This window comes from Geotrypetes seraphini, chromosome 18 (genome assembly GCF_902459505.1).
Source record: "Geotrypetes seraphini chromosome 18, aGeoSer1.1, whole genome shotgun sequence".
In the NCBI taxonomy this organism is placed as follows: domain Eukaryota; kingdom Metazoa; phylum Chordata; class Amphibia; order Gymnophiona; family Dermophiidae; genus Geotrypetes; species Geotrypetes seraphini.
This window is the reverse complement of record NC_047101.1, coordinates 29,383,496-29,400,088: the sequence shown is the minus strand read 5'-3', so window position 1 is coordinate 29,400,088 and position 16,593 is coordinate 29,383,496. Positions and strand designations below refer to the sequence as shown.

Genomic DNA, 16,593 nt, shown 5'->3' with positions numbered 1-16,593 from the left:
CTTGGCTACTTTGCATAGGGTTTTAGTTAATTTGCATGGCCAAATCGGAAAATGGACGATTAAGGGGAAAACACACGGTGAGCCGTTTTGTGAATCAGGTTGGTAATAGCGATCATCGCTAAAGCTGAGCTTCTTGGTTGCCGCCCCGATGGACTCATCGAAGAGGTCAGTACCAGCGCATGGCACATTGGCGAGCCTGTCCTGGAGATTGGAGTCCATGTCGATAGTCCTGAGCCACGCCAGCCGGCGCATGGCCACCGAGCATGCTGTAGCCCGAGCCGATAGTTCAAAGGCATCGTAGGAGGATTGTATCAATTGTAGCCGGAGTTGGGACAACGAGGCCAGAACCTCCTGGTACTCAAACTGTGCTCTGGGGTCCAAATAGGGAATGAACTTCTGGAGTACAGAAAGGAAGAATTCAAAATATGTGATGAAATGGAAGTTGTAATTCAGAGCTCTGGAAGTCATCATGGAGTTCTGGTAAATTCTCCTGCCAAATCGGTCCATGGTCTTGCCCTCCCTACCAGGTGCAACGGTGGCGTAGATCTGGGAGGGGTGAGACCGCTTCAGTGAGGATTCCACCAAAAGGGATTGATGGGAGAGTTGGGAACCGTCAAACCCTTTATGGTGCACCGTGCGGTACCTGGCATCCAACTTGCCCAGCATGGCGGGGATGGAATAAGGTGTTTCAAGGCACCGCACAAAGGTCTGATCCAGCAACTTGTGAAAAGGAAGTTTGAGGGACTCAGCAGGTGGTTGAGAAGGTGTATAGTCTCCAGATATTCCTTCGAAAATTTAGACCCTGTGTCCAGTTGGATGTCAAAAATCAGCTGCCATCTGCCGGAGGAACGAGGAGTAGGACAGCTGGTCGGCCAGAGCAGGGCCTCAAGAAGGATTCGAGGACAGCGAGGCCTCTGGATCCAATGAGGACGGGGATTGTGGTAGTGATAAAGACCCCAGCGTGTCCTCGAGCTCCGGCATCGGAGGGGGTGAAGTAGCCGGTGGGGAATACTCCAGAAAAGGCTGCTTCCGATGAGGCGAGGCGTGTCTGGATGAGTGCCTTGATGAATGCCTCGATCGATGATGCAAACTGTGCTTGGAAACCGGCCTCGATGGACGAGGCGAGTGGGTCTTCGCTGAGGCCCCCAGATAGTAGATGGGGCTGGAAGCGGTTGACCGAAGCAGAGGTGGTTGGCTGGGATCACACCTAGGTACTCGTAGAGGCTCGAGTCTCTGTATCGGGTGAATCGGCTCCAACGGAGGCACTCGCAAAGACTCTGCTCCTTGCATCAAGTGGATCGGTTCCATTGGAGGCACTCACAAAGACTACTCCTTGCATCAAGTGAATCGGTTCCAACGGAGGAATGGGCAAAGACTCTGCTCCTTGCAATGCATGCATCGATGCCAGATCAGACACTCGCAGAGACTCTGCTCCCTGTAGAGAGTGTGTGTACCGCTGAGGCACCAGAGGCGGCTCAACCTCGCGGGAGGCCTCCGCGTGCCCAGGCTGGATTTGGGAGAAAAGCTTAGGCCCCATAGTGGTAAAGAGCTCAATGAATTGCTTTTCCAGTAAGGTCTGGAACGAGGCTGGCAAGGATGGATCCGCATCAGCAATGGGACCACCTGCACGGGCCTCGCGCACCTTAGGGGCAGTGTGTGAGTGCTTGGGCTTAGAAGCCTTGGGCACTTTTAGCACTACTGGTGGAATGGGCTGCTGTGCTACCTGACCTGGAGAGACAGAGGAAGGCATTGCAGCGGGCGCTGGAGTCTGAGCCGGCACAAACGATGCAGGCTTGAGGAGACTCGGGGCCGCAGAGGCGGGAGGCTGGAGAGCTGCGCATGATGTTGGAGGTGAAGGTCCCTTCGATGAGGACGGCTCCGTCGAGGACTCCATGAACAGCGACTCCCACAAGACGCATCGATGCTTGAAAGCACGTGCGGTGAGTGTGGAGCAAGGCCGGCATGAGTTCAGAAGGTGTTGAGGCCAGAGACACTGAATACAGCGTCGATGAGGGTCCATAAGCGAAATCGCACGCTGGCACTTGGCACACTTTTTGAAACCGGTGATAGGCCGGGACATAGGCCTGCCCGGTCGAACGGATAGAAGAAATTTTTTTTTTTTAAACAATAAAGGACGAAAATAACCCAAAACCACGGACTTTAGAAGGCACAAGTGAAAAAACTTCATGCAGAGTCGAAGACGGACTTCTCGGCTCCGCGGAAAACTAAGAACTGAGGAGACGCGCCCCATACTGGGCTGGAAGGCACTCGCGCATGCGCGGTGCGGGCGACTCGAAACTTCGAAGTTTCTTCAAGCAAGACTGCTTGTGAGGCGTCCGCATCGGGCTCCTTTGGATCACGTCACCCATTAGTGAGAATACCTGTCTGCTTGTACTGGGATAATTACTGACATTTTTGGCTTCACCCAGAATACTTTTTGGTTATGTTTGATAGAAGCGTAGAGTGATAACCATTGGGGACTCCATGTTGAGGGGCACCGAGGGACCAATATGCAGACCGGATTTGCAGTCGAGGGAGGTCTGCTGTCTGCCTGGAGCCAGAATACGAGATGTAACCACCTGTCTTGATAGACTTCTCAGGCCCCAGGACCACTTTCCCATGCTGCTCATCCACATCGGGACGAACGACACTGCCAAGAACACCCTGGAGGACATAGCTAGAGACTTCGGAGCTCTGGGAAAGAGGCTGAAGCAGACAGGAGCACAGATAGTATTCTCTTCAATTCTTCCTGTTAGGGGCAGAGGAAGGGACAGGGACGAACGTATCCTGAAGACGAATGAGTGGCTTCAACGATGGTGCCAGGAAATGAACTTCGGATTCCTGAATCACGGAGAGGCACTACAGGGACTACAGGGACCAGACGGACTCCACCTGACCAACAGAGGTAAGTATGTCTTCGGACACAGACAAGCCCACCTACTTCGAAGGGCTTTAAACTAGGTAAGTCGGGGGTGGGTACCCACTTTTACACTGGAGCAGTAAGTAACAATCCTGATGGGGCGAACCAAAACTCCGCTTCTAAGTCTGAGGTAAGTACCCTTATTGCAAAAGAATCGCTAGGTGACACTTTAATTCAAATGGGTGGCTCACTACAGGAGCTTAGTAATCAGAAAGAGTGGAGAGCTATGTATGTTAATGCACACAGCCTAGGGAATAAATTTCTAGAACTAGAAACAGAAATAGTTATTGCAGACCTAGACGTAGTAGCAATATCCAAAACATGGTTCACAGACTCTCATGGGTGGGATATAACTATACCAGGATACAACCTGCTTTGACAAGACAGAGAGGGTAAGTTAGGAGGAGGGGTAGCATTTTACATCAAAGAGAACATCAAGACAACCAGGATCTCGGATGTCAAGTATACTGGGGAATCCATCTGGGTAAACCTGGCCAGAGAAAAAAGCCTGTACCTTGGAGTGGTATACAGGCCTCCAAGACAATCGGAGGACAATGATGCAGAATTAATTGAAGGCATTGAGAATATCACCTTACGGGGGGACGTTGTTCTGGTAGGAGACTTCAACATGCCTGATGTAGACTGGAACACACTCTCAGCGACAACTTGTGATAGCAGGAGGATATTAACGTCCATGAAGAGAGTACGGCTCAAACAAATGGTACTAGAGCCCACTAGGGCCCAGGCCATCCTGGACCTGGTACTTACGAACGGGGAAAGAGTCTCGGAGGTCTCGATGGGAGAAACGCTAGCCACCAGTGACCATAACATGGTATGGTTTAACCTTAAGAAAGGCTTCCCTAGATCACACACTAAAACAAAGGTACTCAATTTCCGGGGCACTGACTTCGCACGCATGGGAGATTTCGTCCATCAGATGCTGCAGGTTCAAGAAGTAACTGATAATGTGGAAGCTATGTGGTCAACCTTGAAATCGACCCTTCATGAGGCAACTAAATGCTACATAAAATCAGTAACCAAACAGCAAAGAAAAAAGAAACCCCAATGGTTCACTGATGAGGTCTCGCACCTCGTCAAAGAGAAGAAAAGAGCATTTCTCTCATACAAACGCACGGGGGAAAAAGAAGCAAACATTGAATGCAGGACAAAGTCTGCAGCGGTCAAAACAGCTGTCAAGGAGGCCAAACTTTGAATGGAAGAAACTCTAGCGAAGAACATTAAGAAAGGGGACAAATCCTTCTTCAGATACATTAGCGACAGGAAAAAAAACGCAAACGGGATAGTACGCCTTAGAACGCTGGAAGGGAACTATATGGAAACAGATTCCGATAAGGCCAAACTACTGAATGATTACTTTTGTTCAGTCTTTACCTGCGAGGCACCAGGGCACGGGCCACGGCTGGAAGCAAAGCAAAGCATGGAAGACCCATTTCAGAATTTTGAGTTCACACCAGCTTATGTTTACAGAGAACTGTCAAGACTCAAGGTGAACAAAGCAATGGGACCGGACAATTTGCACCCAAGAGTGCTCAGAGAGCTATGCGATGTTCTGGCGAAACCGTTAGCCATGCTCTTCAATCTCTCCCTAAGTACGGGGAGTCCCCCTGGACTGGAAAACAGCCAACGTTGTTCCTCTGCACAAAAAGGGTTGCAGAGCGGAGGCTGCGAATTACAGGCCAGTGAGTCTCACATCAATAGTGTGTAAACTCATGGAAACTCTACTTAAAGGTAAATTAGACACGATATTGGATGAGGGAAATCTGAGGGATCCCTGTCAGCATGGATTCACTAGGGTCAGATCATGCCAATCCAATCTTATCAGCTTCTTTGACTGGGTGACAGGAAAGCTAGACTCGGGAGAGTCTCTGGACATAGTGTACTTGGATTTCAGTAAAGCTTTTGACAGTGTCCCGCACCGTAGACTATTAAACAAGATGAAATCGATGGGGTTAGGTGAGAAACTAACTGCATGGGTCAAGGATTGGCTGAGTGGAAGACTTCAGAGGGTGGTGGTCAACGGCACCCTCTCTGAGACATCGGAGGTGACTAGCGGAGTGCCGCAGGGATCGGTCCTGGGACCATCCCTTTTCAACATATTCATAAGGGACTTGACCCGGGGGCTTCAGGGTAAAGTAGCACTGTTCGCCGACGACACCAAACTGTGTAATATAGTAAGTGAAAGCAATCTCAAGGATAGTATGACGCAGGATCTGATCACGTTGGAAAACAGGTCCTCGACATGGCAGCTGGGCTTCAATGCTAAGAAGTGTAAGGTCATGCATCTCGGCAGCAGAAATCCATGCAGAACATACACCTTGAATGAAGAAGCACTAGCTAGGACTTCAGAAGAATGAGACTTGGGAGTAATCATCAGTGCAGACATGAAGGCTGCCAAACAAGTAGAGAAGGCCTCATCCAAGGCAAGGCAAATGATGGGATGTATCAAGAGAAGCTTCGTCAGCCGCAAACCTGAAGTCATAAGGAGAAATTAGGTTCTTACCTGCTAATTTACTTTCTTTTAGCTTCTCCAGACCAGTAGAGGTTAACTTTACGAATGGGTATATATCTAATCATGACCAGCAGGTGGAGACTGAAAACAAAACTGTGGGACAGTATATTCTATCCCCTCTTCTCTATTTCCCTCAGTCTGCCGAATAGCCAAGCAGAACCAAGAACTGGAAAACAGAAAGAAAACAATACTCCGAACAGGAGTAACAATTAACATACCCAAAAAATGCTGTTGGAAAATGCAGAGGAGAAATACCCGAAGGAAAATGTCCCCACAGCTCGCCAGCTAAGCCAGCCGAGCCACAGCCGCTGTTCTTCAAATCTCCCCGGCCCTAGAAAAATACTAGAACCCGCAGCAAAACACAAAAAACTGACCACGCAACAGCCCGAACAACAACAATAACAACAGACAGGGTGGGGACCTCTACTGGTCTGGAGAAGCTAAAAGAAAGTAAATTAGCAGGTAAGAACCTAATTTCTCCTTCTTTAGCACTCTCCAGACCAGTAGAGGTTAACTTTACGAATGGGACGTACCAAAGCAGTCCCTCTCACGGGCGGGACCCCCGAAGGGCCGACACCAGTACACGCTCACCGAACACCGCGTCCCGACGCGCCTGCACATCAACCCGATAATGACGAACAAAGGAATGCAAGGAGGACCAACCCGCAGCCTTACAAATATCCACTGGAGGCACGAGCGACGACTCAGCCCAAGAAGCCGCCTGACCCCGAGTGGAATGAGCCTTGAGAAACTCCGGAACAGGCTGCTGTTTCAGAAGATAAGCGGAAGCAATCGTCTCCTTGATCCAGCGCGCAATAGTAGCCTTAGAAGCGCCAGCTCCCCGACGAGGACCCGCCAGGAGGACAAAGAGATGATCGGACTTCCGGAATTCCTGGGTCCGCTGCACATAAGAGCGAAGGACCCGACCGACATCCAACTTGCGCAGCTGCCGTTGCTCAGAAGAGCCCTCCCGACCACCCAAGACCGGGAGAACCACCGATTGATTGACATGAAAAGGAGAAACAACCTTCGGCAGAAAGGAAGGAACAGGCCGCAAGACGACCCGCTCCCTAGAAAACTCCAAGAAGGGAGCCCTACAAGAGAAAGCCTGCAGCTCAGAAACACGCCTAGCAGAAGTAATGGCCACCAAAAAGACCGCCTTCAAAGTAAGGTCCTTCAAAGAACAGTCGTCCAAGGGCTCGAAAGGCGGGCGCACCAAAACAGAGAGAACCAGATTAAGATCCCAAGAGGGAACCGAGGGCCGTAGGGGAGGCCTAAGCAACTTGGCCGCCCGCAAAAACCGAATCACATCAGGAAGAGCCGATAAACGCTGACCTGACACCAACCCTCGAAAGGCCGACAGGGCCGCAAGATGAACCCGGAGAGAAGACCAAGCCAGGCCTCTATCCAGGCCATCCTGCAAGAACTCTAGAATGTTAGGCAGAGAAGCGCGAAAAGAGGTCACTCCCCGCGCCCGACACCATGCCTCAAAGAGACGCCAAACCCGCACATAAGCCCGAGAGGTAGAAAGCCTCCGGGACCCCAACAGTGTAGAGATCACCTTGTCTGAATATCCCTTCTTGCTAAGGCGACCCCTTTCAAGAGCCACGCCGTAAGACAGAAGGGAGACGGGTCGAACATGGGAATGGGACCCTGCATCAGAAGGTCGTCCGAGAGAGGCAGAGGAAGAGGATCCGCCACCAGGTGCCTCACCAGATCCGCATACCTCGGACGTCGAGGCCAATCCGGAGCCACCAGCACCACCAAACCCGGATGGTGAACAATGCGAAGAAGCACTCTGCCCACCAGCGGCCAAGGAGGGAACACATACAACAGCCCCTCCGTTGGCCACGGCTGGACCAGAGCATCCAGACCCTCGGCCAGACCGTCCCTGCGACGACTGAAGAAGCGGGGCACTTTGGCATTGCCACCCGTGGCCATCAGGTCCATCAAGGGCTGCCCCCAAGCCTGCACTATCAACTGAAACGCCCCGGCGCCGAGACACCACTCTCCTGGATCTAGGAAGTGACGACTGAGGAAGTCTGCCTGAACATTTTCTACCCCGGCTATATGAGAGGCCGAGAGGTCCAGCAGATGGGACTCCGCCCAAACCATGAGCAGAGCCGCCTCCTGCGCCACCTGAGTGCTCTAGGTGCCCCCCTGACGATTGACATAAGCCACCGCTGTGGCATTGTCCGACAGCACTCTGACCGACTTGCCCAGCAAAAGGGAGTGGAAAGCCAACAGCGCCAGACGGACCGCTCTGGTCTCCAACACGTTGATCGACCAGGCGGCCTCCTCCGCGGACCAGGTGCCCTGAGCTGAGTGACCCAAACACTGAGCCCCCCAACCCAGGAGACTCGCATCCATCAGGAGCACCGTCCACTGCGGGAGATCCAGACCCACCCCCTGAACCAGGTGAGGGGTCCGGAGCCACCAGCGCAGACTGCAGCGCGCCAACCCCCGCAGGGGCACCGGAACATCCAAATCTTGCCTCTGGGGAGACCACCACCGGAGCAGAGCATACTGAAGAGGACGCATGTGGGCCCGCGCCCACCTCACCACATCCAGGGACGCCGCCATCGACCCCAAGACCTGGAGGAAATCTCGCGCCCGAGGACACCGGGACGCCAAAAGCAGACGAATCTGCGATTGCAACTTGCTCACCCGGGCCTCTGGAAGGAAGACCTTCCCCAAGGAGGTGTCGAACAGAACCCCAAGGTACTCCAGGCGCTGAGCCGGGACCAACCGACTCTTGGAAAGGTTGACCACCCAGCCCAGCGACCGGAGAAACTCCACCACCCGAGCCGTAACCCGGGAGCTCTATTGCAACGACTTTGCCCGAATCAACCAGTCGTCTAGGTAGGGGTGAACCAGGATGCCCTCCGACCGCAAGGCTGCCGCGACGACCACCATCACCTTGGTGAACGTCCGGGGAGCTGTGGCCAGACCAAAGGGAAGCGCACAGAACTGATAGTGCCGCCCCAAGATCACAAAGCGCAGGAAGCGCTGATGAGAGTCCCGAATGGGAACATGCAAGTAGGCCTCCGTCAGATCGAGAGAAGTGAGGAACTCCCCCGGCTGAACCGCCAGAATGACCGACCGCAGAGTTTCCATGCGGAAAGAAGGAATCTTGAGAGCCCTGTTGACCCCTTTCAAATCCAGGATGGGCCGAAAGGTCCCCTCCTTCTTGGGCACTACAAAGTAAATGGAGTACCTGCCGGTGCCCCACTCTGGAGGGGGCACCGGCACCACTGCCTTGAGATCCAGCAAGCGCTGCAGGGTCTGGCGAAAAGCCTGCGTCTTCCCTGGAGACTGACATGGAGAAGCGAGGAAAAGGTCCGGCAGAGAGCGGGCGAACTCCAGAGCATAACCGTCCCGCACCACCTCCAGGACCCACTGATCGGACGTGATCTCGGCCCACTTTGGGAAAAATTCGCGCAGCCGGGCCCCCACCGGAACCAAAGGGGGCGCCGGCAAGGAGTCATTGCGCAGGACGGGAAGCGGGGGAGCCGGCGGAGGGATTCCCTGCCCCCCGACGGGCCCCCCGAAAGGGCTGCATGCGCTGGAAGAACCGACCCCTGGAAAAACCCGGAGCCGGGAAAGAAGCAGCCCCATGCCCAGGGCGATACTTGCGAAATTCCCGCAAACGCCCCCGGCCCGCGCCACCCCGAGACGCAGGATGGGCACGGTCCTCAGGCAGACGGGGAACCTTAGAGTCCGTCAGAGTCTGAATCAACTTATCCAATTCCTCCCCAAACAAAAAAGACCCCCGAAAGGGAAATTTAGTAAGTTTAGCTTTGGACGCAGCATCCGCCGCCCAAGCGCGCAGCCACAAAATACGCCGCGCGGCCACTCCAAAGGCCATAGACTTAGCCGAGATCCGCACTAAGTCATAAAGAGCATCAGAGAGGAACGAGGCCGCCATCTCAATCTTCGCCACCTCCTGATCCACCAGAGACCAGTCATCAGACTCCCGATCCAGGACACGCTCAGCCCACCGAAAAACGGCGCGAGCAACCAGCCCCCCACAGATAGCCGCCTGGACCCCAAAAGCCGAGACCTGAAAATTGAGCTTAAGGATATTCTCCAATTTGCGCTCCTCAGAGTCCCGCAAGGCAGACCCGCCCTCAACAGGCACGGTTTGCCGCTTAGAAATCGCCGAGACCACCGCGTCTACGACTGGCGATACTAAAGTAGCCCGATCCCCCTCTGGGATGGGATACAAACGAGCCATGCTACGCGCCAAACGAAACGGCGCCTCCGGCGTTTTCCACTGTTCCAGGATAATATCCCGAATATCCTGATGCATAGGAAAAGAGCGGGAAACGGAACGGATTCCCCGAAGCAGAGGGTCCCCCACCCGCGGAGTCTCCGGTGGCGCATCTTCAAAAAGCAACACCGAAGAAACCTGTTGAATCAGGTCCGGTAGCTCATCTCTCTGAAAAAGGCGCACCACCGACGCCTCTTCGAAGGAAGACGGGAAACCCGACAACCCGCCGCCAGCGGCCGTCCCCTCAAGAGGGTCCTGGAACTCCTCCGAAAAGTCCAGGTCCTCATCCAGACCGACACGCTCCTCCGACCATAAATCCTCGTCCCACGACACCCGCGGGCGCTTGGACGAGGGCGGCGGAGGAGGGGACGCCACAACCGACGAGAGAGGCAAAGCCGCAGGGAGCGCGGAGGAACCCCCACCCCCCGAAACCCCCTGCACGCAACCGGGACCCCCAGCCGCCTGAAAATAGGCTCGGCACAAAGAAAAAAATAAATCAGGGGAAAAACCCCCCGAGGGTCCCAAGGGACTCCCTGCCACCGCAGGGGACCCAGCAGAAACCTGCCCCTGCTTTTCCAAAACAGGGGGAAGGTCACCTGAGGTGGAAGACAAGATGGAGGGGCCAGAGTGAGAAGATGGCGTCTTTCCCGCCAAAACAGCTCCCTCCATAGCCTGCAGCGGCTGAGAGACCTGAACAGTCTCAGCCGCTAAAGCAGGCAAGCCGGCATCAGCTGTCAAAAAATCAGCTGAGAGGGAATCCCCAAAAACCCGACCGTCGGCGGCCCGGGGAATCCCTCCGTGGGCGGATGGTGAAGACCGGGCTTCCCCACTGCTCTCTGCCGACTCGCGAGGCACCGTCGGCAGGGAGCTTTGGGCGCCTGCAGCCGCTGCCGACGGAGCTCCTCCACCGCACCGGCCTGAACACCGCTTGCACAGGCTGGCCGCGAGTGCCTCGCGTCTGGAGCACAATGAGCACTTTTTCCCCTTAGAAGTGCTCATTGCTCCATACGCGACCTAGCTATAAAAAAGTGCCGGTTAGTTGAAAAAATACAGTAAAATACAGTTTTCTTAAAGGGAAACAACCCTCCAGACCAGCACTACCTCAGGATTTTTTTTTTTTTTCAGAACAGACTCCACAGGCTCTCGAAGCAATATGCCTTGCTTGATTTAGGGGGCAAGGCTTACTGCTGAGGCTCCTCTAAAAAAATGTGGGGAGGTGGAGGAAGTGGGGGGAGGGACCCCGCTCGAGACCCGCCAGGTTTGACACCCCCGAGGTCGGACGAACCCCCAAACAGGGTCCGCCCAAGCTCCGTCCGGCTAAAAACAGGGACTATAGACCCCCTAAACAAATTCCAACAGCCCTACCAAGGGAGATGGGTACAGATCACTCAACACCTGCTGGAGACTGAAAGAAGACAGACTGAGGGAAATAGAGAAGAGGGGATAGGATATACTGTCCCACAGTTTTGTTTTCAGTCTCCACCTGCTGGTCATGATTAGATATATACCCATTCGTAAAGTTAACCTCTACTGATCTGGAGAGTGCTAAAGAATGCCACTTTACAGAACCATGGTGAGACCTCATCTGGAATACTGTGTGCAATTCTGGAGGCCACATTACCATAAAAATGTGCTTCGAGCCGAGCAAGTCCAGCGGATGGCCACTAGAATGGTCTCCGGACTCAAGGGTCTCTCATACGAAGAAAGACTGGGCAGATTGCAGCTCTATACTCTAGAGGAGCGCAGGGAAAGGGGTGACATGATTGAGACATTTAAATACGTCACAGGTCGTGTCGAGGTGGAAAACGATATATTCGTTCCAAAGGGACCCTCGGTCACAAGGGGGCACCCGCTCAAACTCAGAGGAGGGAAATTTAGTGGTGATACCAGGAAGTACTTCTTCACAGAAAGGGTGGTGGATCACTGGAACAAACTTCCGGTGCAGGTGATCAAGGCCACCAGCGTGCTCGACTTTAAGAATAAATGGGACATCCACGTGGGATCCCTACGAGGGTTGAGCTAAGGAACTGAGTCATCAGCACTCAGACTTAATGGGGTGGGTCAGTAGAGTGGGCAGACTTGATGGGCTGTAGCCCTTTTCTGCCGTCATCTTTCTATGTTTCTATGAATAGTTGACTCCTAATTTTCTGAAGCTCTTGATACTAAACGAGATAAGCAAAATCAGTGCCAACTTGGGATATAAGCTTTGGGTGGGGCGGTGAGGGGGAGCATGAGTTCACCATCATGAGTATAGCAATGATAGCAAAATTCTTTATAACCACATCATGTCGGACGTGGGACATCTCTCCTGTCTAAAACTGTAACCTATGTAAAAGCTGGCTCTGAATGCCCTGGAAGACTGAAGGAGCAGGTAGAAATTGACAGGCAAATAAAAATGCAGCAGAGTAGGAAAACTAAGACATACAACATGTGATTTTAAAATGTTTGTTTTGATAACAAGTGTTAGGTATCTTTTCTTATTAATGAAACAAGCCTACCTTTGCCTCCTCCTGTTTATAATTGTTGTTGAATATTTGAGCAACTGTTTCAAAAGAAGTTGTAATGGGTAACATGAAATTTTCAAATTCATCTTCATCTTCACCTGTAGAAAATAGAGACAAAAAGTTCAGGTCTAACAGATTTCATAGCTCCACCTTCTTTATATGAATGAAATTCCAGCTTATTACTTTATCAATTCTGAAGGATAGTCTTTGCTTATGGCTTTCATAGCTCGTTCTAACATTAGTAAAAATATTCAAGTCTGTTTTCAACAGCTGCTATGATTGATTTTTTTTTTTTTAAACATGGCTATGGCATTTAAAAACCATATATAATTGTGGCTGCTATAAAGATAGATAGTGGCACTGGATATACATATGGGGTAGTTCTATACTTGGGAGCTCCCATATAAGTACATTATGGGGCATGAAATAGGAGATTATTCTATAAGAAAATTAAGGTGCCTAATTTCCTTTATAGAATGCACAAAACTTACAGTATTCTGTAACCCTTCCGATGTATTACCCATATGTATGCTCCCCTTGTAAATATGAGCTATTCAAGATAGCTATGCATTTACAAAATAAGCGATTGACTCTCTCCAATCAATCCCATCAAATTGTATTTACTTTTAACTGCTGGGTGTAGTTCTACAGTTTTGTAAGCTTGAACCTGCTGATAGAGATAGTTTCTGGCAGGCAGGCAGAGCAGGGTCTGGCTTAGTCTCCATTCCCTCCTGCCCGTCCTTCTCCCGCTCACTCCTAGCTCATTTCTATACTTATAGTCTTAATTTATTGTCAATTATTCTAATTAGGACAACAGGAGAGCTCTTTATTTCACTATCAGTAAAGAATCAAACAAATTAGCATACAATATAACACTAAGACTATCTAAGAAACAAACGCTAAATAAAACATTTAATAAAATCCTAAGGCTCTCTATACTAGTCTAATATATTCCTAGTAGATTAATAAGGTTAATTAATTAATCAGCTCAATAACAAGATGCAGACAGTCCAGCAGCAAGAGGGTTGCTATCCAGTCTTTTGCATTGAGTGTCACATGTATGATTTTCTGCCGGTTGGCGAGAAGTTATATGTGTGTGCTCGCTGCAAAGAGCTCCTAGCTCTCAGAGAATGAGTACGTTCCCTTGAGGCTAGAGTAGCAGACTTGGAGGAGCTGAGGGAGACAGAGAAGTACATAGAGGGATGTTGCAGAGAAGTCCCAACTCCAGTCTGGTAGACCCTTAAAGGAGAGAGGTCTCCTAGAAGGAGAGCATTACCCTGGTGAAGTAGGAAATAATCCTGTAGCTAGGACCTGCCCACCAGGGGAAGCAATATCTTCTAGCACCGAGGATGTTTCTCCAGGGGCTTCTGCCCAGGAGGAAAAGTTAGGACAGCAGTTGTAGTTGGTGATTCGATTATAGGCATGTAGATAGCTAGGTGGCAGGTGGGCATGAGGATTGCCTGGTAACCTGCCTGTCTGGTGCGAAGGTGACGGACCTCACATAGAAACATGACGGCAGAAAAGGGCTATAGCCCATCAAGTCTGCCCACTCTACTGACCCACCCCATTAAGTCTGAGTACTAATGACCTATTTCCTAAACTCGACCCTCGTAAGGATCCCACTAGGGCATCCCATTTATTCTTAAAGTCAAGCACGCTGGTGGCCTTGATCACCTGCTCTGGAAGCTTGTTCCAGTGATCTACAACCCTTTCTGTGAAGAAATACTTCCTTACGTCACTATCGAATTTCCCTCCTCTGAGTTTGAGCGGATGCCCCCTTGTGACCGAGGGTCCTTTGAGAAAGAAGATGTCTTCTTCCACCTCGACACGTCCCGTGATGTATTTAAATGTCTCAATCATGTCCCCCCTCTCCCTGCGTTCCTCCAGAGTGTAGAGCTGCAATTTGTTTAGTCTTTCTTCGTACGAGAGACCCTTGAGCCCCAAGATCATCCTAGTGGCCATACACTGAACCGACTCAACTCTAAGCATGTCTTTACGGTACTGTGGCCTCCAGAATTGCACACAGTACTCCAGATGAGGTCTCACCATGGTTCTGTACAGTGGCATTATGACTTCAGATTTGCGGCTAACGAAGCTTCTATTGATACATCCCATAAGTTGCCTTGCTTTGGATGAGGCCTTCTCCACTTGTTTGGTGGCCTTCATGTCTGCAGTGATGATTACTCCCAAGTCTCTTTCTTCTGAAGTCCTAGCTAGTGTTTCTCCATTTAAGGTGTAAGGTTTGCATGGATTTCTGCTACCGAGATGCATAACCTTACATTTCTTAGCGTTGAAGCCCAGCTGCCATGTCGAGGACCAGTTTTCCAACGTAAGCAGATCCTGCATCATACTATCCTGCAGATTGCTTTCACTTACTATATTACATAGTTTGGCATCATCAGCGAATAGAGTTACTTTACCCTGAAGCCCTCGGGTCAAGTCCCTTATGAATATGTTAAAAAGGAGTGGACCCAGGACCGAGCCCTGTGGCACTCCGCTGGTCACCTCCGATGACTCAGAGAGGGTGCCGTTGACCACCACCCTCTGACGTCTTCCACTCAGCCAATCATTGACCCATGCAATTAGTGTCTCACCTAACCCCATCGATTTCATCTTGTTTAATAGTCTACGGTGTGGGACGCTGTCGAAAGCCTTACTGAAATCCAAGTACACTATGTCCAGAGACTCTCCCGAGTGTAGTTTTCCTGTTACCCAATCAAAGAAGCTGATAAGATTGTATTGGCATGACCTACCCCTAGTGAATCCATGTTGACTAGGATCTCTTAGATTCCCCTCATCCAAAATAGTGTCTAATTTACATTTAAGTAGTGTTTCCATGAGTTTACACACTATTGATGTGAGACTCACTGGTCTGTAATTCGCAGCCTCCGCTCTGCAGCCCTTTTTGTGTAGAGGAACGACGTTAGCTGTTTTCCAGTCCAGGGGGACTCTCCCTGTACTTTGGGAGAGATTGAAGAGCATGGCTAATGGTTCCGCCAGGACATTGCATAGCTCTCTAAGCACTCTTGGGTGCAATTTGTCTGGTCCCATGGCTTTGCTCACCTTGAGTCTTGACAGTTCGTTGTAAACATCAGCTGGTGAGAACCCAAAATTCTGAAATGGGTCTTCCTTGCTTGGTTTTGCTTTCAGCTGTGGCCCGTGTCCAGGTGCCTCGCAGGTAAAGACTGAGCAGAAGTAATCGTTCAGTAGTTTGGCTTTTTCGGAATCTGTTTCCACATAATTCCCGTCTGCTGTTCTAAGGCATACTATCCCGTTTGTGTTCTTCTGCCTGTCACTAATATACCTGAAGAAGGATTTGTCCCCTTTCTTAATGTTCTTTGCTAGAGTTTCTTCCACTCGAAGTTTGGCCTCCCTGAATGCTGTTTTGACTGCTGCAGACCTTGTCTTGTATTCAATGTTAGCTTCTTTCTCCCCGGTGCGTTTGTATGAAAGAAATGCTCTCTTCTTGTCCTTGACTAGGTGTGAGACCTCATCAGTGAACCAAAGGGGTTTCTTCTTTCTTTGTTGTTTATTTACCGATTTTATGTAGCGGATAGTTGCTTCGTGTAGTGTCATTTTCAGTGTTGACCACATAGCTTCCACATCATCCGTTGTTTCTTGAGCTTGTAGCGTCTGGTGGACGAAATCACCCATGCTTGCGAAGTCAGTGCCCCGGAAATTGAGTACCCTCGTTTTTGTTTGTGATCTAGGGAAGCCCTTTCTAAGGTTGAACCATACCATGTTATGGTCACTGGTTGCCAGCGTTTCTCCCACCGAGACTTCCGTGACGCTTTCCCCGTTCGTAAGTACCAGGTCCAGGATGGCCTGGGCCCTAGTGGGCTCTAGTACCATTTGTTTGAGCTGTACTCCCTTCATGGACGTTAATATCCTCCTGCTACTACAAGTTGTTGCTGAGAATGTGTTCCAGTCTACATCAGGCATGTTGAAGTCCCCTAGCAGGACAACGTCCCCCCGTAAGGTGATATTCTCAATGTCTTCAATTAATTCTGTGTCCTTGTCCTCCGATTGTCTTGGAGGTCTGTATACCATACCAAGGTATAGGCATTTCTCTCCGCCTCTGGCCAGGTTTACCCAGATGGATTCCCCAGTGTACTTGACATCTGTGATCCTAGTTGTCTTGATGCTCTCTTTGATGTAAAGTGCTACCCCACCTCCCAACTTACCCTCTCTATCTTGGCGAAGCAGGTTGTATCCTGGTATAGTTATATCCCACCCATGAGAGTCTGTGAACCATGTTTCGGATATTGCTACAACGTCTAGGTCTGCATTTACTATTTCTGTTTCTAGTTCTAGAAATTTATTCCCTAGGCTGTGTGCATTTACATACATAGCTCTCCACTCTTTG

General features: G+C 50.8%; 1 protein-coding gene across 2 annotated transcripts in view; it reads right to left on the bottom strand.

Moving 5' to 3' along the window:
• RANBP17 (RAN binding protein 17) overlaps positions 1 to 16,593 on the bottom strand; it is a 548,236-nt gene that overhangs the window by 181,123 nt on the left and 350,520 nt on the right. For both annotated transcript variants that reach the window (XM_033927588.1, XM_033927589.1), the window contains one exon: positions 12,222 to 12,325. In XM_033927588.1, coding sequence (XP_033783479.1) covers positions 12,222 to 12,325 — 104 coding nt within the window. The remainder of the gene's footprint in view (positions 1 to 12,221; positions 12,326 to 16,593) is intronic.